Source organism: Globicephala melas, chromosome 6 (assembly GCF_963455315.2).
Source record: "Globicephala melas chromosome 6, mGloMel1.2, whole genome shotgun sequence".
Taxonomy (NCBI): Eukaryota; Metazoa; Chordata; class Mammalia; order Artiodactyla; family Delphinidae; genus Globicephala; species Globicephala melas.
Genome location: NC_083319.1, coordinates 100,519,243 through 100,543,075, shown reverse-complemented (window position 1 = coordinate 100,543,075; position 23,833 = coordinate 100,519,243). Strand labels below are relative to the sequence as shown.

At 47.1% G+C, this 23,833-nt stretch overlaps 1 protein-coding gene and 1 non-coding gene across 2 annotated transcripts in view; one reads left to right on the top strand and one right to left on the bottom strand.

The window, feature by feature from the left end:
• Positions 1–23,833, top strand: part of LOC115864894 (lysyl oxidase homolog 2) — a 102,412-nt gene that overhangs the window by 21,392 nt on the left and 57,187 nt on the right. The window contains exons 2-3 of the mRNA XM_030879021.2: positions 7,337–7,761; positions 14,575–14,750. Coding sequence (XP_030734881.2) covers positions 7,407–7,761; positions 14,575–14,750 — 531 coding nt within the window. The 5' untranslated portion in view covers positions 7,337–7,406. The remainder of the gene's footprint in view (positions 1–7,336; positions 7,762–14,574; positions 14,751–23,833) is intronic.
• On the bottom strand, positions 17,871–18,007 carry LOC132597542 (small nucleolar RNA SNORA2/SNORA34 family). The gene has a single exon (XR_009564447.1). It is a non-coding gene; the product is annotated as a small nucleolar RNA SNORA2/SNORA34 family (small nucleolar RNA).

The window sequence follows — 23,833 nt, the reverse complement described above, 5'->3', positions numbered from 1 at the left end:
GAGGTTGTGGCGAAATCTACATACTTCAGGTCGACGTGTACCCTAGCACAGTCCTTCTGGAGGCAGTTAATATAGTTTTGCAGAAGCATTCACTTTTTAACAGCCCTTTGACCCAGAAATTTTGCCTTTAGGAGTTTATCCCAAGACTGTGGAAAATTTTAGCTACAAGGATATTCATTTCAGCTATGTGAACAGCAGTAAAAAATTTACTGGTAAGATTATTCAATCTTATGGTGCATTCATAAGATTGAATACTATGTAATAAAAATCTTGTAGAAGTCAATGAGGCATGATGTTTGCAATATACTGGTAGATGTGAAAAACAGTTTACAAAAGAGTATGTAGAAAATTATTGTAAGTTTTAAGAGGAAATATATATGTACAGAAAAAAGGCTGGAAGGGGTGTACACCAGAGTGTTGACAATCATTCTATCCAATAGGGGTATTGAAAATTCTTTTCTACTTTTTACTTGTTTGTGTTCTCCAGATTTGTATCACCAAGTTGTATAACTTTTGCAATAAGAAAGAAAAAACCATGAAAGTTATTTTTAAAAAGAAAAGAGAAGCATCTGGGTCTAATATTTTACAATTCCCCGGAGAGTAGGAGAAGCCCCACAAAGGAAGCAAAAAATTCAGGAGCACTTTTGTAGGAAAGATTTAAGAGTTGAACACTAGCCATTCATTCCCACAGATTGGAGAGTCCAAGAAGTTGGGCGGAGCAGTTTATAGATATACAAATCCAGAGATTACGATTTCCTCTTAAAAAATTACAGAACCACATACTTTTTCCGTTTCTTTTTGAGATGTGAATAGACAATCTGCAGCCCTCTGTAGCTCTCGCGTGAGGGGGAGCTTGGGAGATGGTAAGAAAATGCTGGACTGGGGCTGTTAGAGCACAGAGGTGAAGGTGAAGGACACAGGTCAGCCTGCTGCCCTCGTCCAGAACCTGCCTTGCCACTTAACCAACAGTGCAACCTGAGGCAACTTGCTGAAACTCTCTGTGCCTTGATAGTAATGGTGTTTGCCCCATTAAGTGAATTAATACAGCAGAATGTTGAGAGTCATGTTTTCAAACATTAAATCATGTGTACGTTTTAAAATGTACCCAAGACTTGTTTTAATCAGGTGTGGAAAGACACAGGCACAGAAATGACTGTCATGGAGGAAGAAGGTTATAGTCACAGATCCCTAGAATCAAGGAGGCCTGGCACACCATGCAGGGCCACAGGAAGAAGCACCAGGGTTGGTCAGAGGCAGGAGTGAGGGGAAAATGTGGGTAAGAGCATCTACTATGACTGTCACAGTAAGCAGGCTAATCAGGTTAAGGATTGGTTAGTTGAATAATTTCACCTCTCTCTGGGGCATAAGGGCATAGGGATCATCTCTTCTTATCTGGTACCTGGTCTTAGAGTGATTAGGGCAGGGGGTTAGTGGCCCAGAGTGTGAGATCTTGACAATGGAAATAGTTGGGAAGGTATAGCTCTGGACTGATTGGTTTACACATGCAGAGTACACTTGTGGGTGAGTCCTTTATCATCGCTAAGAATTAACCAGAAAGTGGGTAGCGTAGTTTCTGAGTAGTCGTTCTCCAGAGTCAGCATAGACCCCAGATATCAAAACGGCAGAAATACAGAAAATAAAAAGGCATGATTCATACACAGTGCCTGCATAGGGGAGGCACTTTATAATGTTAGCTTCATATTGGTTGTAGGTCTGTCACTCTGCGGGACCTTTGGCAAGTCATGGACTTTCTGTCTTAAATTTCTGCCAGATGAGGATATAGACACTGGCTACAAGAGGAAAAACTTTGCTGAGTTCAAGGTCAGGCCACCTGGCTCAGGTGGTTCCATCCATGAATATTCACTGATTTCCTGTAGGCAAACCACAGCTAGAACATGAATGCCCTGTCAGTTCCTATTAGAACCATGGCAAGAGCATGTCTGCTTTACCCACATGAGGTCTAATGTGTACCAGGAGCTCAATGAGTGTTTATTGAGTGAGTAAATCAATTTGATACTGTGACCTCAGTGGAAATGAACAGAAATAGACTTTTTTTCCTTTTACATCATTTCCAAATATTGGGGGATTTAATGGTTATTCTTTTATGATTGGTGTATAGCTTAATTCTACTGTAGTCAGGGAACACATTGTGTGTGATTTCATTAGATGTGGTGAGACTTGCTTTATGACCCAGGTTAGGGTCCATTTGGGTAACTCTTGCATGTGGACTTGAAGCAAGTCTGTCTTCTGAGTCCAGTTGATAGAAACTTGTCAATTAAATCGCATTTGTTTATCATATTGTTCACTTCTTTAGTACGAGGATTTTTTGTCTGCTTCTCCTGATGAACGGTGTGTAATATCTCCCACTCTGATTACAGATTTGTCGTTTTCTTCCTATTAGTTCTGTCAATATTTATTTCATACATGCGGAGTCTGCGTATACAAACTGAGAAGAGTTAGTTAATATCTTCCTGATGGACTGACTCTTCCATCATCATAAGTTTTTGTCTTCAGTAACACTTTTTGTCTTAAAGTTGACTTTATCTTACTTTGTACCAACTTTTTTTGGATGAATGTGTGTGTGGTAAATCTTTTTCCATCCTTTTACTTTAAACTTCTTGGTCTTCCATAGGAAATAGAAAATATTGTTTTGTTAAATCCATTATGACAATCTTTGTCTTTTCATTGCAGTATCATCTAACGAAATTACTGATATATTTGGTTTTAAATCCACCATCTTACTATTTTTTCTATTTGTGGCAACTCCTCTATGTTACTTTTTCTCTGCTTTATTGCTCTAATTTTGGATTAATCGGGATTAAAAAAAATAATTCCATCATTTCTCCCCTTTATCGCCATGTTCATTCTACTTTTTTTCTCTTCTTATGCTGATTACATAAAGACTACAGTATGCATCTAACTAAGACTATTACGATTTGCTGAAGTCTAATAGAAAAGAGTACTTTCATCACTTCCCAGATAGTGCAAAGACCTTGGAACACTTCCATTTAATCCCCTTCTACATTTTGTGCTGTTTTCACCATGGTATTTTAATGACACATATATTGTAAACCCTATAAGACATTATTATTTTACACAGTTGATCTTCATTCAGATTAACCTGCATAGCTCCCCCTTCCATTTCCTTCATTCCACATCTAGGATGATTTGTCCTGTGGTCTGAAGAACTCCCTTTAGTATTTTCATCTTGGAGAACTCTGATGATAAAGTCTCTCGACTTTTTGTTTTTTTAAAAATAAATTTATGTATTTATTTATTTATCTTTGGCTGCATTGGGTCTTCGTTGCTGCGCGTGAGCTTTCCCTAGTTGTGGCGAGCGGGGTCTACTCTTCGTTGCGGTGTGCGGGCTTCTCACTGCGGTGGCTTCTCTTGTTGCAGAGCATGGGCTCTAGGAGCGTGGGCTTCAGTAGTTGTGGCACGTGGGATCAGTAGTTGTGGCCCATGGGCTCTAGAGCGCAGGCTCAGTAGTTGTGGTACACAGGCTTAGTTGCTCCGTGGCATGTGGGATCTTCCCGGACCAGGGCTCGAACCTCTGTCCCCTGCATTGGCAGGCAGATTCTTAACCACTGCACCACCAGGGAAGTCCTCTCTCCACTTTTGTGAAAACCTTTATTCTCTCCAGGGGGTACAGAATTCTAGGCTGACTTATTTTTTTCAACCCTTCAAAACTGTCATGTGATTATCTTCTTTGTTTCCTTGTTTTTTGTTGAGAGGCCAACTGTTACCCTTACTGCTGCTCCTTTGAAGTTAATACTCCTTTTATACTCCGGCTGCTTGTAAGCTTTCCTATTTGTCTTGGATTTTCCATGGTCTGATTTTGATGTGCCCTGGTATGGTTTTTTTTTTGGTAAACTGTACTTCTTGGGCTTCTTATCTTTCATCAGTTTCGTATAATTCTTGGCCGTTATCTTTTCAAATATTTCTTCCAGACGTCCTCTCTGTCCTCTTTTGGATTTCCAATTATACGGATGTTAGATCTTTCTAACACGTAGAAAGTAACTCTGTCCTAACTTCTAGAGTTTAGCACTTCAGGGACCCCTATCTGAAAGCCTGGGGCTATTTAACAGGGCCCTTCCTCCTTGGCAGGCTCTGAACTCCAATTTTTTGTGTCCTGAGTCCTGGGAGGATGCCTGAAGTTTTGCTTAGCTTCCCAGCCTGTTGGCAACTGCCTTGGAATTGGCAAATGGCTTAAGGGGAAAAGCAGACACGAGTGTCAGGCTTACCTCGCTGTACTTCCCATCTCTCTGGATTCTTGAGTCGTTGCTGCCTCGATACCTCTCCAGTGTCTTCAGATACATGCTTTTAGGGTTTTACCTACCTTTTCCAGTTGTCCTTGGTGGGAAGGTGTATCTGTTACAAGCTAGTCTGCCGTAGCCAGAAACACATGGTACTGTGTGGAAATGACAAGAGATGGCTTCTGCCCCTGGGACTGAGTGTCCACTAAAGCCTGATATGACACTGGTGTAGAGCACAAGCAGGATGCTATTTTAAAGAGAATCAGAGAAGACATTGATTCTGATTAGGAGCATCTGGGAAGCTTTCCTTGAAGAACAGGAAGGATTGTGACGGACACTTTTCGGAGGGAAGGGGAGGCGTGGGGATGGAGCACATTGATGGAGGTGGGAAAACTTAAGCCACTCTAAGCTGATATGATTGGATGGGTGACACGTGAAGGGCTGGAGTGAGGGCAAGGAGAGAAGTGTTGGAACTGAAGCCAGGAACGTAGGTATGTTCCGCCTTATAAAGGCATCTGTGTCCCAGGTGGAATTTGGACATTTTTAATATGTGATAGTGGATCATGGATGTTTTGGTAGCTTGGGGTTGACTACTTCTGGCTTTGCCTGCACGAACAGTGCAATTCCGGTGAAGTCTAGCAGAAAATTCCTCTCTCTCTGCTTCTTGATTTTCTCCCTCGTAGAGTAAGAATCCTCATCTCTGGCTACTCCACCCATGTCTCAAGATTCTAGTGAGGCATAGATGAGCTCGTGGACGCCAATGTGCTGGGACAGGAGTGAAACGTGGCCAGGGCGGAGGAGGCGATGAGGGGTCCCTTCAGAGCCACGTACTAGCCTGTCAGGCTGTGGTCTGAAGAGGGCCGTTGCAGGAACCCCACAACTTTCTGGCCTTGTTTGTGAGTCACAGGATGAGGGTGGCTGGATCTCCAGCGAACCAGAGGGCCTTCCAAAATCCTCGATCCTGACTGCCCCCCAAAGCTGAGGCATCTCTGCCCCCAAACCCAGGATGGGACCAGGCACTGCCTGGCCGTCCCGACAGATGTGGAACTGCCTCTTTCCGAGTTAGATCATCCCTCCCAGGTGTTCTGGGCACTTATCTGGTCCTTCCTTGGTGGTGGTGTGCCATGAACTGAGTCACACAATTGGCCTAACCCTCTGTACCTGGTTAATAGAGAATGTATGACGCCCTGCTGTAGCTTTCACCTGCTGGTCCTGGTTTCCTTTGGGGGCCCCATCTTCCAAGTCTACTTCCTCTTCCAGGAAATACCCCTGCAGTCCTTTAAGACAGTCTTCCTAGCTCTCTGAATTATGGAAGGATCAAGGTACCTGAACTAAGTTTTTATTTCCCGCTCTAGGACCTCATCCTGGAATTCATAGAGGTAGGTTCCACCTGGGTACGGTGACCACAATCTTGAAAATATAAAAATTTTAAATTTTTATTTAGCAGATGCGCCTGTAGGGCTTATTATGTACCATTCATTTAATCCTCATAACAGTTCGGTGAGCTAGATATAATTATCCTACCCATTTTATAGATATGAAACATCAAACAGCAGAGAGAAGTTAAGTATTTTGCCCAAGGTCACACAGCTAGTCCGTATCAGAATGAGAACGCAAACCCAGACTGTCTGGCTCCAGAGTCTGTGATCACCCCCCACCCCCTCACTCTGCTGTCCTGCTCTCCCTTGCCTGATGATGGGCCACTCAGCCCCTCCCCTGTTTGGTACAAAGAGCTTTATGCCTCCCTTCTGTGCACAGAGCGGGCTGGACTCAGCCCCCAGCAGCCCTCAGGGACGTAAGCTATGTAAAGGGATGGAATTGTCTCCTGGGCATCCTTGGCTTCCCCAAGTGCTAGAGCAGTGCCTCAGGACTGCTGTCTGGGTCTACTCCACCGTTCAGCTAAGGACAGGCCCTGCGTGAGAGCTGTTTAAGGGACTCTACCTCTGACCTCCTCGTTTAGTGGTCTCAGCCATCTTGAGGTCCAGAGTATAAAACATAATGAGATCTGGGGTGTGGGTGGGCAGCATGTCGGGGTGTCTGGAGGCCTGGAGCCTGAAAGCAGAGCTATAGGAAGGTTCAGGTATGTGCCCGTGAGTAAGTAAAGATGGAGACTCAAAGCCTCGTAGTGTTATTCTCAGCACCCAGAAGATGCCGTTTCCATCCAGGTCAGCTAACGTCCAGAGGGAGGAAGGCCGCCTTACCTGGGAGTACCCGAGCCCTCTTCAACATACACTGTCACATCTGCGTTTCTCCAGCCACTCGGTACCTGGAACCAAATCACCTTTTCATTCCATAAACATGTCTTCCAACCTACCATGCTCACTCTGGAGGAGCCAAAGAAGAATGAGAAACAAGTCCTGCCCTTAAGCAGTTTGTAACCTCTTTGGGGATATGAAGGTGTCTGGGAGGGGTGAGGAGAAGGTCTAGATAATAAGCCCGCCTTGGAAGGAAGTCCCTGGGGGCTGCTTCAGTAGCCCACCAGAGGGCAATCTCTAGGTCCATCCATGTTGCTGCAAATGGCATTATTCCGTTATTTTTTATGGCTGAGTAATACTCCATTGTATATATGTACCACATCTTCTTTATCCATTAATGTACCTAGTCTTTTTTAAAAAACTCTACTCAAATGGGGACTTCCCTGGTGGTACAGTGGCTAAGACTCCCCGCTCCCAGTGCAGGAGGCCCAGGTTCAATCCCTGGTCAGGGAACTAGATCCCACATGCCGCAACTAAAGACCCCATGTACCGCAGCCTAGATCCCATGTGCCACAACTAAGACCCAGCACAGCTAAATAAATAAATAAATATTTAACAAAACAAAACAAACCAAAAGACTCTACTCAAATGAAGTCTAAGTGTGCTCTGTTTCCTGCCAGGACTCATCCTGGAAGAAAGCATTTCAAAGATCTGGGAAGGTGGTGGGCAAAGAAGTAGGACTTCCCAGGCCTGTCTAGCTGAAGCGTAAGATGGGAGAAGAGAAGAGGTTGGAATCCGGAATGAGCTTTCAATCCTAAGCAAAAGAGTACGAAATCACTGGCCGTTTTCCAGATGTCTGTAACCCGAACCTCTCCTCTCTTCCAGGGAACTCCTGCCCATCCCTCCTGAGCGCCAAGTGTCCCCCTCCATCAGGTCTTCCAGCCCGAGGACAGGGATGGAGAGACCCGGAGGCTCCTGCCTTTGCGGCTGTCTGTCTGTGCTCGCCCTCCTGCCCGCCCTGAGCCTGGCGCAGTACGAGAGCTGGCCCCACTACCCCGAGTACTTCCAGCAGCCCGCCCCGGAGTACCACCGGCCTCAGGTGCCCTCCGACGTGGTCAAGATCCAGCTGCGCCTGGCGGGCCAGAAGAGGAAGCACAGCGAGGGCCGGGTGGAGGTGTACTACGACGGCCGGTGGGGCACCGTGTGTGACGACGACTTCTCCATCCACGCTGCCCACGTCGTCTGCCGGGAGCTGGGCTACGTGGAGGCCAAGTCCTGGACCCCCAGCTCTTCCTACGGCAAAGGGGAAGGTAAACCGCTCTGCGCTTGGGAACCGAGCACTGGGGTCACCTGGAGAGCCCGGGCACAGGCTTCTAGGGGGATAGCCTGGCAAACGGAGCTGCAGTTACTGTCAAGTAGCAATTCCTGATAATACACCATCTGGGCAGCCTCCGTGTCTGTGCTGGAAGGTGGGAGCAGAGGGGTGCCAGGGAGGGGGACGGTGACCGCCGGTCCTGCGTTGCCCAGGACTTTCCTGGTTTTAGCACACAAAGCCTGGCAGCCTGGGAAACTCCTGGTCCTGGGAATCCAGGCTGGTTAGTGACCCTAGGGAGCGGCTGAAGTCAGTCTGTGGTTATCTCTTGAGCCCTGTGCCCTGCCTGGGGCTGCGTCAGCCAGGGGGAGATGGTGCCTTTCTTCCGCCCCCTGGAAGGAGTGCCTTTGGCTCTTTGTCACAAAGGCTGCCCATAGGCTAGTGTCCCCTGACTCTTCCACCCTCCTGTCCCGGTAGAGTTCACACTTTTAATACCAACACATTGTTCTGGGCTTGGCCAGGACAGGAACCGAGTTGCTTTGGGTTTTTCACTTTGATTGGCTTCTTGTTTCCTCCCTTTTTAAGTCAATACACTGAAAAAAAAAATTGGGGGAAAAAAAATTTTGAGGGAGGGCAGGTGTTAGAGCCCAGAACCTTGGGCTTAGTCCTGTGTCGACCTAACTATCTATATGCTTTGTGGGAAGACATTTATCCTCCTTGCCCTCAGTTTCCTAATCTGAAAGTTAGGCTCTCTAAGAATTCTTGAAGCTGTCATAGTCTGTGGTCTTAAATAAGAAAGTAGATAAGGGTCAAGGACATTATTTAAAAATAAAACCTGGACTTCCCTGGTGATGCAGTGGTTAAGAATCTGCCTGCCAGTGCAGGGGACATGGGTTCGATCCCTGGTCCGGGAAGATCCCATATGCTGCAGAGCAACTGAGCTCGTGTGCAACAGCTACTGAGCCTGCACTCTAGACCCCGCGAGCCACAACAACTGAATCACGCATGCCATAACTGCTGAAGCCCTGGTGCCTAGAGCCCGTGCTCCGCAACAAGAGAAGCCACCACAATGAGAAGCCCACGCACCCCAATGAAGAGTAGCCCCCGTTCGCCGCAACTAGAGAAAGCCTGTGCGCAGCAACAAAGACCCAACGCAGCCATAAATAAGCAAATAAATAAATAAATAAAATAAAATCTCCAGCTGGAGTGCCCCTCCTTGGGTTAGTAAAGCAAAAGCAGCTCTTCCACCTGGCCAAGCAGCTGCACAGGTGTCAGCGCGGGCCTGGCTGCTGGAATCAATCAGAGGTGCCCAAACTCTCATCCTGGATAAACGCATTAGTGCCACACCAACGGCACAGCATCCCCTGGGGTGCTATCCCATGATGTTCAGAATTAAGGTCTGCGCTGGAATCTAGGACTCTGTAACTTCTGGAAGCCTCCCAAGTGGTTGCACATGTAGCCAAGTGTGGGAGTCACTGAAATAGATCATTGTTATGGTCCCTTCCAACCCTTGCTTTTGGTTATTCTAGAAATTATAGGAGAAGGAAATAGCGCCTCATACATGTCTCACCTCTGTGTAATTGAATACGTCTTTTTGGAATAACCGGATCAAGACACGGCAGTTAAAGTAAAATGTTCTCTGAAGCTGGCTCTGGGTTCCTTACTATGATATGAGTGAAAGCAGCACAGATGAGTTAGCATACGCTGTTTTAAAACCCATTTGCTGTCTTTGTTACAAAAACTCTGGACACTTCTCCATCCTTTCACATCTTCCCTTATTCTGCTAGCTGAGTGTTCTGGGGGTAACATCAGATTTATGTTTTCTATTCCAGGCTCTCTAAGCCTAATTATTTTATAACAAGTGTTTTCCAATGACTTTGGGGTTTTTCTAGTGACATCTTTATTTTCTTTCTACCCAAACAAAATTTACCTGTCATCAGGTAAGATGGGTATGGTTTTTCCCCATCCCATGTTCACCTGCTCAGGAGCAGCCATGGGGGGGCTGGAGAGGTGAGTTAGCCTGGCTCAAACTTTGCCATCCAAGGATGATGAAGGTAGAAAAGTTCACAGGAGTAGAGGGAATTTTCAAGGGAACGATTAAAATCGCGGTCCATGAAGTCCACACTGGGTAAGTAGGAAGGTACTCCATGGAGCCATTGAAGGACTGGGGAAAGCTGCTAGGATCGATGGGTTGTGGGTTGAGATTGCAGTGCTAGAATGAGTGTGCTAGAAAGATGGAGTTGTAGGTGCAGATGCACAGCAGAAGTGTTGAAATGGCGATTGGGGAGGGAGTGCAATTGTTTGTAATGTCAAGGTCTAAGCTATGACCATGGGATGCTGGCTGATGTAGGGTGGAGGAGAGTCATTGGAGGGAGGAGGTGTAGTAACTTAGAGTATTGGAAGCGTCCTCTCTGGGGCTATTGAGACCATCGAGACTTAGGCAAGAAAAAGTACCAAAGAGAGGAAGGGAGAAACTGATGCTAAAAATTTTAACTGTCATGTCTCTAGGACTTTAAGGATTAGGCTGTCTATGTAAAGCGGTACTTGGTTTTTCATGAGAGACCCTTTAAATGTAAAATGTATTTGAATCTCATCAGCGTCAGTTTAGGATTTTTAACACTGGGTACAAGGGGGTCACTCAGTAAATATTAATCAACTGATTCAGTTGGATTTGGAAGGCAGCTGTGCTCACCACGACATCACCAATGCTGATTCAGATTGACTTTGAAGAATATTAAAAACAGTTAGCATAGTGACCAGTGCCCTGGGGTGTGCTCCGATGGGGTTTAGTCGGCTCTGTGGATGAACTGGAAACACTGTAGGTGAACCTGTGAGAGGCCACCCGCCCAGGAGTGCCACCGTCATCAACTCCTTTGAAGTTCAGGCTGTAGTAATGAAGCTGGGGAGAACATCCGTGGACCTTCTAGGTTTTCCAGCCTAGCCTTTCAATAGATTTTTTCTCCCAAAACATCTCTGAGCTCAGAGAAATCATGGGCCCTTTTAGAACGTTCTAGAGGGGACAGCTGCCCCATTTCTCACCTTCTGGATGGCCTCACAGGCACCCGAACCTCAGATGGTTGCTCTCCTCTGCCTGTCCTCAGATCTGAGGTTAGATGTGATTCCCCCTCACTCCCTCGTTCTTCAGATCAGAGTGACGAAGCCAGCAGATGATCACAGTGGGGTCCTGAAGCGCCTAAGTTGAATGATTTCCACTGCCCCAACAGCCCTGGGGAGGACTGGCATTCAAACAGAATTTTATTTATGATGTTTATCCTCCAAGTGATCTGTTAACTTGTTTGTACGTCTCTTCTCCTTTCATCAGGAGAAGGATTTCTTAGATGAAATGAGTGGAAAGAGTAAAATGGAGTTTTGCTTCGGATTGGCATTTTGCATCCAAAGTTTGAGCCCCATCTGTGTCCCTAGTGCCACTTTCCTAGCAGCTCTGAGATGGCACGTACTGAACTGTGCCCGGAAGCACCCCGCATTCCAATAGCAGAACAAGAGCTGGTTGCTTTGGAATCAGAACCGTCTAGTTGTTAGGCATTAAGCATACAGGAAAAAAAAATATCATGAAATCAGGCCAAATGAGTTTATCATGCCTGCATCTGGGGCTAAGTAGAAATGTACATTGCCACTATCTAAGAAGGTAACTGGTGGGAATGCCTAGAGGGTAGAATTATTGGGGGTGAATTGAAGCTTCTTAGGAAAGCAACTCTTTGGGATAATAGTTCCCATTAGCCCTCCAGGGTGCTAATTTCAAATCTTCCTTATCAAAAAGTAAAGCAGGCCCTGGGGCATCTGTTTTGCAGCGCTTCCTGCTGCTTTTAGCTGTGTGCTGTCCTGTTTCCCATCTCCTTAGCCGGGGTGGTTTCTCTCACTGCAGAGGGAATGAGGGCTCTGTTTCTTTTCACCGTCTCTGTCCATTCAGCAGCTTTGCTACAGAATGTTCCAAAGAAGAGGCCCCGCTTCACACGTGGAGGGTCTTTTCCGTTGCTAGTACTTAGCAAGACAAACATTGGTTTGTTGTTGAAACAGCAATCGATTAGGGAGCATATGTTTCAGTGGAGCTTGATGGCTTGGAAACGAGGCCAAACTGAGAAACCAGTTGGAAAACCTCAGCCCAGATGTTTTCAATAAGCCCTTTGTTCCCCTCAGTATGCCTGAGGTGATCTCCTTTGAGGCCTGAGCAGCCATCTGTCGCAGCAGACATGTCTCAGCGGGGCCTCGAAGTCAGGAGACTGGTCCCGGGTCCCCTCTGACCTTGAAGAACCTCAGATTCTCCTTGGTTTTCTCATCTTTACAATGGGAGTGTTTTTTATCTGCTTTTTCCTCGCATCATGGAGACAACAGAATGCATTGTTTTTCTGACTTACTGGAAGGAGGAAGGAGAAAGGGAGGGTGAACACATACCAGGCACCTATGTTATCTCATTGAAGCTCCATGGTGACCTGTTTGTTGGTATCATTATTTTCGCTTGAGAATGGGCTTGGTGAAGCAGTTGACCCAGTCATGTGCTGCCCAAGCCTGAGTCAGAGAGAATTTGAACCCAGGTTTTCTGACTCCATTATACTATAGAGCAGGGGTCGCCAACCCCCAGGCCGTGCACTGGTACCGGTCCGTGGCCTCTTAGGAACTGGGCCGCACAGCAGGAGGTGAGCGGGAGGTGAGCGAGTGAAGCTTCGTCTGCCGCTCCCCAGCGCTCGCATTACCGCCTGAACCATCCCCCCTCCCCCCGCTCCAGAAAACTCGTCTTCCACGAAACCAGTCCCTGGTGCCAAAAAGGTTGGGGACCGCAGTACTAGAGTCCTCCCGGAGTCCTGAGAAAAAGGGGAGCTTTGACTTTGTTTCCTTTCATTGCGTAGTAATACTAATAAAACTCACTACTTGAAAACCCTCTAGCCCTTAACATTAAAAAAAAATTTTAATTGTGGTAAAATGCACGGAACATAAAATGTACCGTCTTAACCATTTTTCAGTGTACAGTCCAGTAATGTTAAGTACATTCACACTGTTGTGCAGCCCATCTCCAGAACACGTTTCATCTTGCAGATCTAAAACTATACCCATTACATAACCGCTCCCCAACTCCCCCTCCCCCAGCCCCTGGTAAACACCGTTCTACTCTCCGTCTCTATGATTTTGACTACTCTCAGTACTTTATATATGTGGATTCATACAGTTTTTGCCTTTTCGGGACTATTTCACTTAGCATAATGAACTCAGGGTTCATCCATGTTGTAGCATGTGTCAGAATGCCGTTCCTTCTTAAGGCTGAATAATATTCCAGTGTATGTATAGACCACAGTTAGTCAATGGACACCTAGGTTGCTTGTACATTTTGGCTGTTGTGAGTGAATGATGCTGTAATGCATATGGGTGTACTGATGTCTCTTTGAGACCCTGCTTTCAATTCTTTTGGATATATACCCAGAAGTGGGAATTGCTGGGTCATATGGTAATTCTATTTTTAATTTTTTGAGGAACCACCATACTGTGTTCTACAGGGGCTACACCATTTTGATAGGGATAGGGTAAGATAATCCAATAGTTTAAAAATCCCACTAAGAGATCATGGACAGAGAGGGAACTTTGGGAGACCCCTGTAAGTTAATGATCACTCAAGAAAGCAAGCTTGCTTAGCAATAAAACCATGCAATAGAAGCAGGAGACAGGCCTCAAGACAATAAAACAATGGTAGGAAAATGACACCTGTATCCTGCCGCTGAGGTCAGTAAGTTAACAATTCCTAGGACTTGTTCCTCTACACGCACTAAAAACAAAAATACAGGAGAAAGATGACATTCCAAAGTAGAAGACCCTCATTATACTGAAACCTGAGATGATTTACCTTATTTTAGCATGGATTGCCACCTTTTTTGCTAATTTCCATAGCGCCATGACAGTCCTGGTTGGGCCACAGAGGGACAAAAAACTCCCCCCCCACCCGATGTGGAGGAGGGAATGATGATGGAAGCCCGATGTCTACTCGAGAATGAGGAAGAAGGTGGTCTTCTACCCCTCCCCACTTCTCCTTTGATTATAAAAATGTAGTTCACCCAGCTCTTGGGGCAGCACTCCCTTGCCTACCTGCTTGTTATGTCTCACAAGCGTCCTATATTATTATTATTATTTTTTTTTTTTCGGTACGTAGGCCTCTCACCTCTGTGCCCTCTCCCACTGCAGAGCATGGGCTCCGGACGCGCAGGCTCAGCGGCCATGGCCCACGGGCCCAGCCGCTCCGCGGCACGTGGGATCCTTCCGGACCGGGGCACGAACCCACGTCCCCTGCATCGGCAGGCGGACTCCCAACCACTGCGCCACCAGGGAAGCCCCATCGTTACCATTTTTTGAGTAACTATGGACCAATGATAAATTAGGCACATGTCATGCATTATCTCTAATCTGCACACGCCCCTGTCATTCGAGTGTCGTTATTATCCCCACTTCACCGATGAGAAAAGGGAGCTTTGATCAGGATCATACAGCTAAGTGGCTGAGCCAGAATTCCTATCAAACAGCTTAGTATCCAAAGTCCCTGTTCTTCCCATTATACCACGTGCCTTCTGGGCTTAAATCTGATTTCTATTCTAATCATGTTCAATCTGCCACATCCCTAAATCTCATCCCTCTGGCAAGGGAATCCAGATGGTCTAGAACTGTATGCAATATCTCAACACACTGACCAACTGATGACCACACACAGCTACCAAAATTAGGGAAAAACTCTCTTTCTGTGTACGCCCTTGGTGCCCCCAAAGACTCAAACCTGCTCTGACGTGGAGTTTGGCTTCTCTCTTCTCTGCTTCCTTAGGGCCCATCTGGTTGGACAACGTCTACTGCACCGGCAATGAGGGGACCCTCGCAGCCTGCTCCTCCAATGGCTGGGGTGTCACTGACTGCAAGCACACGGAAGATGTGGGTGTGGTGTGCAGTGACAAAAGAATTCCTGGGTTCAAGTTTGACAATTCGCTGATCAACAACATAGAGGCAAGTCATGTGCTCTTTTTTTTTTAAATTGAAGTGTAGTTGATTTACAGTGTTGTGTTAATTTCTGCTGTACAACAAAGTGATTCAGTTATACATATATACATTCTTTTGTATATTCTTTTCCATATGGTTTATCACAGGATATTGAATATAGTTCCCTGTGCTCTACAGTAGGACCTTGTCGCTTATCCATCCCATATGTAACAGTTTGCATCTGCTAATCCCAAACTCCCACTCCATCCCTCCCTCACCCTCCCTCTCCCTTGGCAACCACAAGTCTGTGAGTCTGTTTCTGTTTCGTAGGTAGGTTCATTTGTGTCATATTTTAGATTCCACATATAAGTGATATCATATGGTATTTGTCTTTCTCTGTCTGACAAGTTCATGTGCTCTTGATGACTCCTTCATGTGAATGTTTTCCTTCTTCCATGTATCTCACTTCTCACCTATGATTCTGAGAAGTGTGTGTGATCACTTTTGTGGCAGGTGGGGGGACCTAAACCAATTTCATTTGGTGCCAGGGCAGTTGAGGAAGGATTTCTGGAGAAGAGGCTGCTATCAGTGGGGAAAGGGCATTCCAGACACAGAGAACGACTTGGACAAAGACACAAAGGCACGGAGGTGTGAACTGGGGATGAGCAGGTCGGTACCACTCAAGACTGTAATTATGAATGTGGAAATAGTGTGAAATGAAGCTAGAAAGGTCTGTGCTGTGTACAGGAGCTTGCCCTTTGGACTAGGAAGGTGTATCAGCTAGCAACGGCAGTGTAACAAATTATCCCACCCCCCTCATATTTTGCAACAAACATGGATTGTCTTGAATAGCTTCTGAGGGTCAGGAATCCAGGAGTGGTCAGCCAGTTCACTCTGCTCAGAACATCTTATGAGGTTGCAGTCATGTTGTCAACTGGAGCTGGGGACTCCTCTCCCAAGTTGACTCCTGTGGTTGTCGGCAGGTTTTTGCTTCCTTCTGGCTGTCAGCTGGAGGCCTCTGGTCCTCTCCACACAACCTCCCAATAGGCTGCTTGAGTGTCCTTAAGACATGGCAGTTGTCTTTCTCTAGAGTGAGTGACTCAAAAGAGAAAGAGAGAGGGAGCAAAACAGGGAAGCTGCATCTTTCATAACCTCATCTCGGAAGTGATGGACCATCATTTCTGCTGTATTCTATTGGTCACTCAGACAAACAGTATACAGTGTGGGAGGAGATTACCCAAGGGTGTGACTACAGAGGGTATTGGTCATTTGGGGTCATCCTGGGGACCGGCTGCCCTAGGACAGTTGTCCCAGATCTAGCTGGGGATCAGAATCACTTTTATTTTATTTTAAATACATTTATTTATTTATTTATGGCTGTGTTGGGTCTTCGTTGCTGTGCGCGGACTTTTCTCTAGTTGCAGTGAGTAGGGGCTACTCTTTGTTGCGGTGCACAGACTTCTCATCGCAGTGGCTTCACTTGTTGTGGAGCACGGGCCCTAGGCGCGCGGGCTTCAGTACTTGTGGCACACGGGCTTAGTTGCTCTGCGGCATGTGGGATCTTCCTGGACCAGGGAACAAACCTGTGTCCCCTGCATTTGCAGGCGGATTCTTAACCGCTACGCCACCATGGAAGTCTCCAGAATCACTTTTAAAATGCACTGGCACCTCATCCCAGACCTCCTGAATGAGAGTCTCCCACTATGGGACCAGGTTATGATTTTTAAGCTCTCTCAGATGATTCTGATGTTGCCAGCCTGACCCAAGTCAGCATTTGGGAATGGCAAAAGGGCTCGTGACCCTTCTACATTTATGACTAAATTTCAGATTGATCTTTTCAACAAGTTCTCCAGCCAGAGAACAAAATGAACAAATATATAATGCAGTCCTCTTGTGTGCAACATATGTGGGGCTTAGGACAGGAAGATGAGGCAGCCAAGACTCCCTCCTCGAGGGGACTCCAACCCCCAAGGGGATGTTGGATCTGCCATGAATCCAGGCCAAGGAGCCTTCACTGTGCTTTAGCCGCCAGCTGACCTCAGGACTAATGCTGAGGAGAGGTGACTCTTGAAATTGCCCTATTTGGTCTCCGGAGGAAGTTCTCCCCAGACTGGTCTTTACATTTTCCTCCCATGACTCAGTCTGTCCCAGTCTTTCTCATATGCTCCAGGAGCACACTGAGTATGCTGGGAACTGGTCCAAGCCTGCATAATAGTGTGGAAAAGGATTCCCAGCCTTCTCTCAGCTGGCAGCATGAGACCACACTCTTCAAATGCTGCTGTTTTATTTGGGATAACTAGAAGAGATGGTTGCAGAGTTGACGTACTTTATTTAGTCTTCCAGTTCCTGATGACAACTTTGCTTTACCATGAAGTTTATAATTTGGAGGGTGGACTTATCCAGTCCAGTTTCACATTTTCCATCGCCATTCTTTATAACCTCATATGAAATAATTAGCACCCACTCATATGTATCTCATCTTTCCAATGTTGGAAACTCCAAAGGGCAGGGCTTACATCTAATTCACCATCATATCCAATAAAAATAATGCTGGGTACCTAACGGGAGCAATATCTCCAATTCCCAAATTTTCTTCTTCCCAGAAATGAAAACCAAAGATCATTATCCACTTGGGTGAAGAATATCCTAGGATAGGGCTTCCCTGGTGGCGCAGTGGTTGAGAGTCCGCCTGCCGATGCAGGGGACACGGGTTCGCGCCCCGGTCCGGGAGGATCCCACATGCCACGGAGCTGCTGGGCCCGTGAGCCATGGCCTCTGAGCCTGCGCGTCCGGAGCCTGTGCTCCACAACGGGAGAGGCCACAGCAGTGAGAGGCCCGCGTACCGCAAAAAAAAAAAAAAAAAGAATATCCTAGGATAAAATATCAAACTAAACAGTGATGAGAAATGCGGAGAAGCAAATCATTCCTTCATAGTATTGCCCTGCCTAATAGGACAGTGAACTTATGTGTGACATCTTTGAGGGTTTTTTTTGGCGGGGGGTGGTCCCCAGAAATTTTTTAGTAGTAATTGGATCTAACAGTATTATAATTCTACTGAACAAGTTAAATCAGGGATCTCTAAATTTTGGAATCCCAGTATTAATCAACTACAAATAAATACTAGTCCATATCTATCACCAATGACTGAGATGTTTCTTTCTAATGAATTGACCGTTACATTTCCGAAGTTCTGAAACGGCCAGCAGACCATAGAAAGAGACTTCTTTAGGCTCCTGCTTGAAACCAACAGCTTCGGCAACCTGCTGGCCTTGGTTCAAGGTCAAACGTGTGACATTGTTAATGGGCTTTTGCTCATCCTACAACCTCAGGGTAATCCGCATGGATTGTCAAGCAAAGATCCAGGCTTCTGGGCATAAGAAAGTCACTGATAGCTTGAGTCAAAGGAGAGTGGGCCAAAATGTTTGTGGGTTTTGGATTGGGAAAATGAGAAGGCTCATCTGTCACTAGAAAAAAAAAAAATAATGGTGCTGGCAAAGGACTCTGTGAAGGGCACTTCAACAGAGAAATGTTTATGGAATAGCTCTATGGGCCAGTTCTACTGCTTAGCATTTAAGGGGGAAATAAGATGGGTCATAGAGAAAGCAGAACCTTAATTGGGTGGAATAGGCTGAGAAATGACTGGGAAAAAATACGTCGGCGAGAACTTTCTTATTCTGGAAGGGCTGAGATTCTGTGATAGGAAAGCTTAGTATCTACCTACATTTGTTGGAGGCCTGCTGTACACACGTCATGGTCTGGGACGCCACCGGGGAAAGTAAACATGACCCTTGTCGTCCAGCCCTTATAACACAAGAAGACAAGATGCATGTCTCGGGGAAAGTTGGAAAATCATTCCAAGGCGAGGAGCCTAGGTCCTAAATGAGTTTACAATAGCCCAGAGAGGGCTAGCTGAGGGGAGTCTGGTTTAAAGGGCTGGATAACTTCTGCAACCTCTAAGCTTTGTATTTTCCTAGAAGGCCTCCCTCCTGCTGTCATACGAATCAGACTGGTTACCATGGACCAGACTAGAAGCCTTCCTGTCTAGCCAGGGATGCTGTAGAAATTTTCAGTTGATGAGTAGTCCCCTGTAACATCTGCCCTTTGATATCTGCTAAAAGCAGGTCATCAACAGGCCTAGATCTCAGGGTGTCTGATGAGAACCTCGAAGAGTTACCAGAAGATTCTGCCATCCAGGACTTTGTGGCTCAAGCTCATGTGTACGGGCAGGGTTGGCCCGATGGGTAGGGAGCCACCCAGACCACCTACCAGGAATATTTGTGGGATGTGAGAAGCTTCTCCGAAATACCTCGTGTAATAGCTGTGTCAGTAGCTTAAGTCATGCAGTCACTCGTCTTGGCTAGAGAAATGTCCCCTGTTAGATGTGTGTGGACCAGAGGAAGACATGTAGGTTTGGTGGACATGCAGCTAGCGGGGAGTCGTGACTCATGATACCCAGAACTGCTGATTAATTAGCGTGAACACAGTGGATGGTCTCTACTGGTGTAGCCCAGGGCTCCTCTCTGCCTTTCCACCATGTATCAGAAATTTGCGTGGAGATTAAAATGTATACTGATAATATTTATAGGAGACACAAAAACTAGGAGGGATTGCTGGGATAAAACATCATGGAGTGAGATTCAGAAAAACCTCAGGAGGTTGAAATAATAAACCCAAACTGGAACATGTTAGGGATGAATATAAGGTCCTATATCAAGGTTCACGGGGGGCGGGGGGCGGGAGCAGGGAATCGCTAAAGAGTAAAAGCCAGGGAAAGTGACTGAAAGCACCGATTATATTTAAAAGATCCCTGAAGGGAACCGGTTGCCTAAAAGCTCAGTACAAGCCAAAGGTATGGTATGGCTGCTAGAAAAGTGAATGTAAACTGATACACTGGGGGAAGACTTATTTCCCTAAACTCCTTGCTTTTTGGACCAAGAACTAAGTGCAGTTCTGGGGTCACCTCTTAACTGTGTCTCCCGGAGGAGGGACAAGCCGAGTGGAGACAGGTCTGGAAACCGCACCATATGAAGAAATGAAGATACTGGGTCAAGAAGAGAGATATGGGGGTGGGGGGAGACATGTCCGTCCTCTTCAACTATTGAAGTGCTACCATGGAGAAGAGTGCGATGAATGCTAACTTCCAGAACTAAGATGGATGGGCAGGGATTGGGGTGTAGATGTCAGCTCGGTGTGAAAACTCTAAGGCTGAGTGATGGGGCTGCACACTTCAACACAGTCTGAAGACTCTACAACACAGGGGACGGGGCTTACCTGTTAGAGGTGAGCTCCTTGTCACTGGAGTAGCTCAAGCAGGAACTGGATGACCTCCTGCCAGGAATAGCACAGCCAGATCCCTACATGGGAAGGACACAGGACGAGGTGATTACCAAGTTCTAAGATCCCTTGTTTCTCTGCATCTATGAAAACACACCCAGCCCACACAGGGGGTGCACACTAGCTGGCTATTGGCAGTGCCCACCATTGTGTGAATTGGGGTCATGCATCTTACACACACACAAACACACACACAGAGAAGGGATGCCAGCTAGTGTGTGTGCTCTGGATCTCTCTCTACTGCTTCTCTGGCCCGTCATGACTTTGGCCTTGAAAGCAGACACTTCTCACCTGCACTCTTCCACATCAAAGTGAAAATTAAAGCCCCACTCCGCTCAACTTCCCCCGGTTGGGGGCCCATAAATTTAAAAGCAGCCAAGAGTGAAGTGTCAGGTAATACCTTCTCTGTGTCTTGTGACCCCAGATGTAAACAATTAGGCTAGTGAAGGTCACGAAGACACCCCATCTCTTCTCACCCTTACTTTGAAAGGGTGAAGCCGGGTTCTATACTATGCACCCTCGTTGACGCCTGGAGACTGGGAACAGATCACAGACCATTATAGATGACCCTCACAGGCTTGTTCCTTCTCCGGAGCACACTGGAATTCCCCAAGCAGAGAGTGGAAGAAAACTGCATCCGTCTAGACCAAGTTCATCCCACTCCGGGATGCCAGAGGCATGAGTCACTAAACCCTGGGGCCTGAATGATGGAATTTCACTCGATGAGCTAACTCTGCTTCCGTGGATTCCTACATCTGCTTGGGGCATCCTCAGGGGCCCCTTGACACTTCATAAATTCCCTTCTAGAGGAGGGAAAAAGTGCCTCTTCTTCAGATGAATGACCCCACCCAAGGAGAGTTCACAGGTTTGGCCCCTGAGCTCCCTGTTGGCCAGAGCACAGAGCGAGTCCACTCTTTTCTTTAAGATGAGTGGGTTGAATTCAATCCCTTCCAGCTACGAAGTCTGTAATCCAGAGGGGCAGTGGTTTCTCCATCAGAATGGCACGGCACACACTCCTTCTGTAAGGGGGAAAATCAGATGATTTCTGGAAAAGTGCTTTGCAGACTATAAAGTGTTACAAGAGATTCTCCTTACCACTGATTCACCAACCTGGGTTCATTTCATCCAGAAAATTAACCGAGCAGGGTCTCCTTTCTCCCCTTTTCTGAGGTCTAAGTTTTAGACCCCAGAGTGGAAGGCAGGACCCCTGAGTCTGGGTCCCCTTGGAGGCTAAGACTTGTAGCTCCATGTCCAGAGGGACTGACCCTTCTGGGGTCTCTGGGCACCTCACTGTAAAACAGCATTTTCTGCAGGAAAATGAGTCTTGGGCCAATTCTCAAAACTTTCTTCAAAAGAGGGAAACAGGAGCAAATAATAAAATGTAAAATACTGTTAGTTTCAAGTGAATATATCTTTTTTAAACCTGGAAAACAGAGTTCCAACCGAAACTCCCTAGAGTTCAAAGCTCTTAAATCAAAAGACTTTGTTTCCTGTCTGCGGCGGTGGACAAGTTGGAAAAAGCATTAGATAAGGAGAGATGACAAATCCAGATGCCCTTGTGCACAGCCCTCTCTGCACTGGCTCTTTTGCTAAGTCATGTGCTCACAGAAAGGCTCGTGGCTGAGGCCCGTGGACTGTTAGGTCAGGGAACATAACGGGTTTTTCCTTTCCTCACCTTCTCACCCCACCTTCTTCTCTGCCCATTATTTTAAAGGCTCTTTTGCAAAAGCAGTTAACATTCCCAGAGTTGATTGGAAATGCCCCGGCTGTGAGATTTAGGGGTGGCCTATCCCCCGAGTGGCCCCGGAGCCCCAATTTCTCCTTTGTGACAGCCGGCAGCCCAGGCAGTCTGGAGGGGCCAGGAGTGAGAGGATGAGGAGGGAGCCAGGAGAAGGGTATTCACTTCCAACGGTGGGGAGAATCCGGTACCCCTCTCCTCTGCTCTCTCACCTCCTTCTGGAGGGGCGCTGAGACCTGAAAAAGCTCTTTCTTCTCTTAACCACAGGGATGGAGGCTGTTGTGAATTTTTTAAATTCCAGAAGTGCAGGTTTTTATGAGCCACAGTTAGCTGCTAAATGCTTCAAGCTTTTCCCCTCAGCAGCAGCCTTATCTCCCCAGCATCTGGGGAGGGGGCTCTTAGGGGTGGAGGCATGGCGCCTGAAAGGGAGTAATTAACTCTAGAAAGGTCCAAACACTTCCCGGCCAGGAGTTTCTCCACACACACACACCCCCCGCCCCCAAGAGGACGTGCAGCAGGTTACACTGGGTGGTTTAAAGAAAGGGGGTCTGTTTTCATCTCTGTGGAGTTCAGAAGGCAGCGGTCCCTCCAAGCTAAATATAGCCCTGCTTCCCCCGAAGGCCACAAGGTAGCTGGCCGGCTTCCCTCTGTGGCAGGAGGAGAGATGGTAGCAAGTGGGCAGTTTGTGTCGGACCCTTTAGCAAGGGAGTAAAGGGCCACAATGGGAGCCCCCAGCGTCTCAATCCCCAGACTTGCCGAACTGTCGAGCTGGGCCATCGCATGTAGCTCTCCTGGGTTTTCTCTCCCAGCCTACGGAGAGCTTGGGCGGGAAGAGGTATTAGATCCTGTCTGGTGCTAACATTCCATGATTCTGTTTATTGAGAGCCTCTATGTGGTCTGGGCTCACCAGCCACCAACCACAAGGGGAACAAGAGAAGTAGTTCTAGGGTGACCTGTTTTCCCAACGAAAAATAGGTCACTGCATCTGAAAAGCAAAAGGGCGTTTATGCAGCTAACAGAACAGAATATTTGAAATTGTGCACATCCTGGCAGATCTGGGAACCCTATCCCTGGCCGGCGTGCTGTACACACAACCCTCTGAAAATTATAAATATTATAAATTGTTTGCGAGTTGAAAGAAATAAGTAATGTTATACCCACTCATTAGATGAAATCGACGAATAAGTAGCCTTGTAATTTGTTATAGAAGAAATAAATAAATGGCTTGAGATCAGTGGGACGGAGCCTCTGTGGAAGAAGTAGGGGCTTGAGCTGGGCCCAGGAAAGCCCCTCTCTGCCCTGGTTGGGCAGATCGGTTCTGTAGGGTGGGGCTCCTGAGGTGACTGGGGTGAAGGTGGTGGCAAAGGGCCCAGGTGGTTCATCCGAGTCACCTCAGCCATGCTGGAGGGGTCAGCGACGACGCCTCCCCCCGGCCCCATCCCCGTGAGGCTGTTGCCAAGGCAGCTGGATGCCGTGCCCGTTCGTTCGTTCCTCCACTACATTTTAATCGGGCAGCAGACGCTATGCTGGGCCCTGGGAATCAAGGGATCAATGAACTGAAAGGACAGTCTTGCCCTCCCCAGATTTGCTGTCCCATAGTGGAGAAAGACGATTTCCCAAGTCATTACTTTGTCACCCTGGTGATGGTTGCTGGGAGGAGAAGCAACAGGTCAGGTCCCCTACCTGGGAGCGTGGTGGACCGTTGGGCCAGGCCCACGGACTGCCTGGTTTGTGGCCTCAGCACCCCTGATGGGCCAGAGGGACTGGTTGTTGGCGCAGGTGTCCTTCCAGGTTCCTGCAGACAGCAGGTCTTGACTGTTCTCCAAAGAAGCAGCCTCTGTTACCCGCCCCACTGCTTTCAGGTTGGAAAATGAAACACAGAGCATTGGATTCTCCAGCAGCATTGCAAAGCTCTTGGTTTGTAGGAGGAGGGCCCAGACTGACTGCCGGCTTTTTCCTCTGGTGCCTCAGCATGACCTCAGTTCTCAAGCCATTCCCACCCCGACCCCCTCCGCCCAGACTGGTCTCCATCACAAAG